This window comes from Drosophila persimilis, unplaced genomic scaffold (genome assembly GCF_003286085.1).
Source record: "Drosophila persimilis strain 14011-0111.01,24,50 unplaced genomic scaffold, DperRS2 tig00001011-arrow-arrow-pilon, whole genome shotgun sequence".
Classification (NCBI taxonomy): Eukaryota; Metazoa; Arthropoda; class Insecta; order Diptera; family Drosophilidae; genus Drosophila; species Drosophila persimilis.
In genome coordinates this window covers 6817-12874 of record NW_020825396.1, presented here as the reverse complement: position 1 = coordinate 12874, position 6058 = coordinate 6817, and the positions used below count along the sequence as shown (strand labels likewise).

At 48.2% G+C, this 6058-nt stretch overlaps 2 protein-coding genes and 1 pseudogene across 2 annotated transcripts; 1 reads left to right on the top strand and 2 right to left on the bottom strand.

Annotated features, from left to right (window-relative positions):
• Positions 1-2808: 2808 nt before the first annotated feature.
• Positions 2809-4070, top strand: LOC6603856 (annotated as a pseudogene).
• A 136-nt stretch (positions 4071-4206) lies between these two features.
• On the bottom strand, positions 4207-4856 carry LOC113566813 (cytosol aminopeptidase-like). The gene is made up of 2 exons (XM_026993974.1): positions 4605-4856; positions 4207-4546 (listed from the first exon to the last, which is right to left on the bottom strand). The coding sequence occupies exons 1-2, from the start codon at positions 4782-4784 to the stop codon at positions 4406-4408; spliced, it is 321 nt and encodes a 106-aa protein (XP_026849775.1). The 5' UTR covers positions 4785-4856; the 3' UTR covers positions 4207-4405.
• A 94-nt stretch (positions 4857-4950) lies between these two features.
• On the bottom strand, positions 4951-5723 carry LOC113566814 (cytosol aminopeptidase-like). Its single transcript, XM_026993975.1, has 2 exons — positions 5565-5723; positions 4951-5499 (listed from the first exon to the last, which is right to left on the bottom strand). The coding sequence occupies exons 1-2, from the start codon at positions 5721-5723 to the stop codon at positions 4951-4953; spliced, it is 708 nt and encodes a 235-aa protein (XP_026849776.1).
• Positions 5724-6058: the final 335 nt, after the last annotated feature.

The following is a 6058-nucleotide window of genomic DNA, read 5'->3' as shown; positions in this document are numbered from 1 at the left end:
TTGGTGGTTGTTATCAACAGTTTTTTTTGCTGATTTTACCGCCGCTTCCCAGAGGCCGCCAAACGATGGAGCCCTGGGAGGAATGAATTTAAAATCCACTTGCTTTTTGTTGCAATGATTCGTGATCAGAGCACTTGCCTTTGAGCTGAATATAGAGTCTTCTAATTCTTTAAGCTGGTTGTTTGCACCCACAAAGTTCGTTGCATTGTCGCAATGAATAGTTTGGCACTTCCCACGTCTGCTTAAGAATCGACGCAGGGCGGCCAAGAATGCATCTGTGGTCAGGTCGCTTACCAGCTCCAGGTGCCTTTGTGGAAAAGTAGCAAAACACGGCGATGTACGCCTTATCGGGTCTTTTGCCTCGGATCTTATGGTGGATCGAGATTGGTCCACAGTAGTCGACGCCTACATTAAGAAACGGGCGTGCTTGTGTGACTCGTTGTGCTAGGAGATTGCCCATGATCTGGTGTATCAGCTTTGGTCTAGCCTTGGTGCATCTAACACAGCTGTGGATGATGCTTCTAGCCATTGTCTTGTCATTGATAATCCAATATTGTTGTCTTGCGATTGCCCTTAATGCTTGAGCACCACAATGCGATTCCTCTCGACAGGACATCGGCTGCGTTGTTGGCCGATGACACGTCGTGACGCCATTGTGACTGATTTGTTAATGCCTGGATTTTGGCTATTCGATTTGCCACAAAGGTATGGTATGTTGATGACGATGCGTTTATCCAGGATAAAACAACGGTGGAATCACTCCAAAACCATCCTGAAACCGTTGTAATGTCCATGTGCAGATCCTGTCGGACTCGGTTTGTGAGCTCACTGCAGCACAAAGTTCTAACAGTGGTAGTGATTGTTTGGCTGTCGGCGCCACACGTGATTTCGAACAGAGCAGTCTTACTGACACTTGGTTGTTTTTGTATGTAGCGCGTACATATACTGCTGCGCCATATGCTCGTTCTGATGCATCTACAAACTTATGGAGTTCTTGGGTAACTGGAATTTTACCATCGTAGATATACCGGGGAATTTGCATTTTGTTCAATGTTTGTAAGTCGTCCCGGTATTCTTTCCATTCGGTTTGGTGTTGTAATGGTAATTCGTTATCCCAATCCAGTTTGAGCTCCCAAAGTTGTTGCATGAAGATTTTTGCCTTTACTACCACCGGTGCAAAGAGTCAAAGATTTGGGCCAGTTCGGAACGTACCACCCGTTTGGTGATGCGTGTAGCCTGGCTTTTCTGTGTTCGTCCACACAATGTATCCTTCTTCGGCATCCAGATGAGACCCAGAGTTTTCACGCTGTAGTGCTCTAGTGTCTCTCCTAATTTTACATCGGTTACAATATCCTCTTTGGGGATTCCTTGGAGAAGTTGCTCATTGTTGGAGCACCACTTGCGCAATTTGAATCCGGACGGTAGAAATATCTTATTTAGTTCTTGTCGAGCATGAATTGCCTCTGGAATCGTGTTTGCTCGTTGTTGATCCTACTGGTAGTCTGTCATTGTATTGTATTGCCAAATGATCCAGACATTTCGTTGCTAGGAACGGAGCAGCTGTTGTCCCATATGTTACTGTTTTCAGGCGATAGTACCTGATCTCTTCGGATGGATTGCTTCTCCAGACTATCATCTGATGGAATTGATCCTCCGGATTCATCCACACTTGGCGGTACATCTTTTCTATGTCCGCTGTGAATACGTACTTATGAATTCGAAATCGTAGCAGAATGGACATAAGTTCGCTCTGAACGGTGGGTCCAGCCTGCAGAATGTCGTTCAAAGATTTCCCGCTTGTTGATTTGCATGAGGCATCGAATACTACCCGAAGCTTTGTGGTGGTGCTCTCATGTTTGAGTACACAATGATGTGAAATGAAGTAGTGCCTTTTGGGAACTTTTGATGCTGGCTCAATCTTCATATGTCCTAGTCCTTCATACTCTTCCATGAAGTCCACATAACTCTTCCAAGTTTCTGTTGAGCTTCGCCGCTCCAACGCTAGGAATCTTTTTGTTGCGGTTTCCAACGACTCCCCCAGGGCTGAAGGGTGTTCGGAAAATAGGAGCTTTACAATAAAACGGCCGTCTGAAGCTGTCTGAAGATTTTCTATAAAATGAGCTCACACCGTGCTTCCACTGGAGTGCGTGGTTTGTCTTCCGTCTCTAGATTGTCCAGAGTGCAGAATCTTTCCATGAGCTCGTTTACTCCCGTTGCACAAATGGGTGAGGAATTGTGGGCAGATTTGACTTTTCCTGCCACAATCCATCCCAGCTTAGCTGTTGATCTGGTAGCAGCAGCGAGTAGTAATGCTCGACTCCGATTTACATGTCTGTGGCTGAACAGATATAGTGTTTTTTTTTTTTAAGTTCAGAGGAAAGGTAGCATGAGCCTACAAGAAGAATTTACAATCGTTAATATTTTCCGTCATTTACCTCCAGTATTTGAACTATTTAAATAGAGGGGGCTTAAGAGGGCTAAGTTCGGGTTTTCAGATACATATATTGTTGTTGAGGAACCAAAATTGAGGCAAAAACAATTAAAGTCAAGTATTTAAAACAAGACAGCTAAGTAGAAAATTGATTCATTAATCGGATAAAATTATGTGGGCAGGGCTGAGATATCTAGATATCTAAAAATATTCGACGGAATATCAAAATTGTTTCTGCTTCGAACTGTATTGGGAAAAGCAATAATGCAGCTGGCTGGATGACAACAAAGCAATAATATAAGTCCAGTCCACATCATTGCAAAGCGACTGTCCCTGCATGGAGCAAACTGAGATCCTCGCCCGCATACAGCCAAAGCATGTCCATTTTCAAGGCGCGGTATGGACGACACAAAAATGTGACGTGTTTTCGGGAATTAAGAACAAAAGATTGTTATCCCCCCCTGTATCTTTCAGTGTAAAAGAGTTCGATGATGCGCTGGCCCAGGATGTGGTTGACCTAAAGGAGCTGCGCAGACTGACGTTTAATGGTGGGATATCACACTTCTGATAGGCGTAGTAATTCATGGACATGAATCCAATCCAATCCACAGGTGTGCCCGATGTATAAAGCTTCCGTGCACTCAGCTGGAAACTGCTGTTGGGCTACTTGGGACCAAGACGCAGCAGTTGGACGACCACGCTGGCCCAGAAGCGAGCCCTGAACCAGCAGTTCATTGAGGAATTGGTACTCCCCCCGGGACACAGCTGCAATGGAGCTGGAGAAGGCGACGGGGACGGGGACGTCGCTGTTGATTCAAGGGGCGTTGGCCTACAAGATCATCCGCTTAGCGAGGGGCCAGAAAGCGCCTGGAACACATTCTTCAATGACAACAAATTTCTGCTGCAGATCGGCAAAGATGTGAGGCGCCTGTGTCCCGACATCTCGTTCTTTCAGCAGCCCACAGAGTATCCCTGTGACATTGTGGTGCACAGTAAAGGCGAGCACGGGCGCCGGCTTCACAAACGGGTAGTGCCCACGGTGCTCAGCTCGGCGAACGTCCTGGCCTGGGTTACGTACAGGGCAAGAATGAGATTGTCGGACCCATCTACTATGTGATGGCCTCGGATCCGGATCTCTCGTACCGCGCCCACGCGGAGGCAGACTGTTTCTTCTGCTTCACGGCTCTAATGAGCGAGATACGCGACTTCTTCATCAAGACTCTGGACGATGCGGAGGGTGGTATAAAGTTCATGATGGGCCTGCTATCTAACATGCTGAAGACTAAAGATATAGCATCTGAAAAGCCAAGAGCTGCCTCCGCAGTACTACAGCTTCAGGTGGCTCACCCTCCTGCTCTCGCAGGAATTTCCACTGCCCGATGTGCTGCGAATTTGGGATTAGGTATTCTCGGACGAGCAGCGCTTTAATTTTCTCATCAAAATCTGCTGAACCATGATATTGTAAGCATGCGCTGACTTTGAACTGATTCATTTGCATTTACTGATGTATTTACTGATTTATAGAATCCAAAGGGAAGCAATTTTAGAGAACGACTTTGCCTCGAATGTGAAGCTGCTGCAAAACTATCCACCCATTGACATAAACGTTGTGATTACTCATGCAGTCTCCCTGGCGTAGCACTCACTTTTAGGGATACCACAGATATTACATATAATACCCGATTCCGGGTAGAGTCTGACAAAGCAATAATCCACAGTGTCTAGTTATCATGTTCAATAGTTGGAAGCCCAGGACCCAACAAAAGATCGAACACTAGCGCTGTTTCTCTGTTTTATACGTTACAATTTCATAATAAACGAATGTGCCGCATGTGTTTGTGTGGAGATTAAAAATGCGAAAACATATGTAAAATTGAGTGATCATAGCTCAAGTGTAATTTTGTGTTCGTGTGTGGCATCGTCAAAAAACACAGTAAAAAATATATATAACATTGGATTCCCGTTAGAGATTGATTACTTGGCCAAACGTGGGGCCGTATCCTTGCAAATCGTCTGAGCAATAAACTCCACCAGTGTTCGGGTCGGGCGGCCGGCCATTCCCTTGCGCAGATACTCGTATTCGAAGCCCTTTGTCACCATAACATTTGTGGCATCCTTTGAGGGAGAAAGTCCATAAGATCTGCGCCCCAACAAAGCGCCCCACAATACTCACAATATACATCCACTGGCCACAGGGCACAAACTCACGGAGAAAGGCAGCGGCCTTGCAGGGACGTCCACCTCGGTCAATGCCATAGTTCTGCACATCGCTGCGTCCCGGTATGCATGCTGGCGTGCTTGATCTGCTGCCACAGGATCTCCGAGTTGGTAAAGACCCCCGCAGCCGACTCATCCAATGCACTTGGGACAGAAGTTTTGCGCATACAGCAGGGCGTCTGCCAGGACCAGTACATCCTCGTGATCGGTGCACTGGATCTCGATGGTCTTGCCGTTCATGGACTTGACCATGTCCCCAGTACGGACCGAATTGCAGCCCACTACGTTTTCACAAAGAGGTATCAGGCCGCGAATGTTGACCTAAGAACAGCATTATTATTCAAGGAGATATCATTTCTGTCCTGAGTACTTACCGGTAAACGCAGGCCAGCCACAGCTCGACAACAGGCCACCACAACGGCGGCCCCGGTCATGTCGCCACGCATATGGAAGAGCTCATGTTTCTCTTTCAGGCACAATCCTCCAGCATCGTAAGTCACGCCTTGGCCCACCAGCACAATGGGGCGCTCCTCGGCACAGGTGCCGTAGTAACTCAGCTCCAGGAAGATGGGTGGCTCGCACGAGGCCTTGCCCACAGCCAGGAAGGCGTGCATTGACTGGCTCTCGGCCCAGCCCTCGACCTTGACCTCCACATTGACACCGGATTTGCACAGCACCTCGACGACATTCTGCGCAAAAGCTGTGGGTGTGAGGAGGTTGGAGGGCATCTCCTGCAGCTGTCTCGTCAGGTTCTGGGCGGCTGCCTTCTGCAGACCAATGCGCCATCCTTCGAGGTCGCAGACCTCGTCTTTTCTTGCGTATAAGTCCAGCGACGGCACTGGAATCCTGTTCTGTGGGTTACGCAGCTCCTGGTAGAGCCAGATGCCCAATGCGGCCCCCCGGACATGCGGAGGACCTCTAGCAATCGGCCGGCAGTCTTCTGGACATTGTACCGCCAACCGGCCGCGGTGAGGACGCCAGCATCATTGCGGTCCGTTTCGTCGGCGAACACGCCGACCACAAGTCCGCGGGATGGAGGATCCGCACACATGTCCATCTGCTGGAGCTGCAACATCTGGTTTACCGCCTGCGAGGCGGAGCGGCGCTGGATAGCCTGGGGACGTGGTCGCAGGCGCTGCGGGAAGGCCTAGGAGACCAGCCGACGTACAACGCCATGTACCAAATATCAGAATATACGTATTTCGTGTTCAATTTCTAGCAATAGAGAATGCCAAATTGAGGCGATGAATGTACTCCATGAGAAAGTGACACTCACTTCAAGGGCTATTTGGTCGGTACATTCACTAAATTCGAAAGGATCAGAATCTAAAAACGAGTGGACATCGGCCCTTCACTCACTACTGTTTTGGTTTGGCTGTCCTCGGAGGAGTAAACATGTCGAGTATGTAT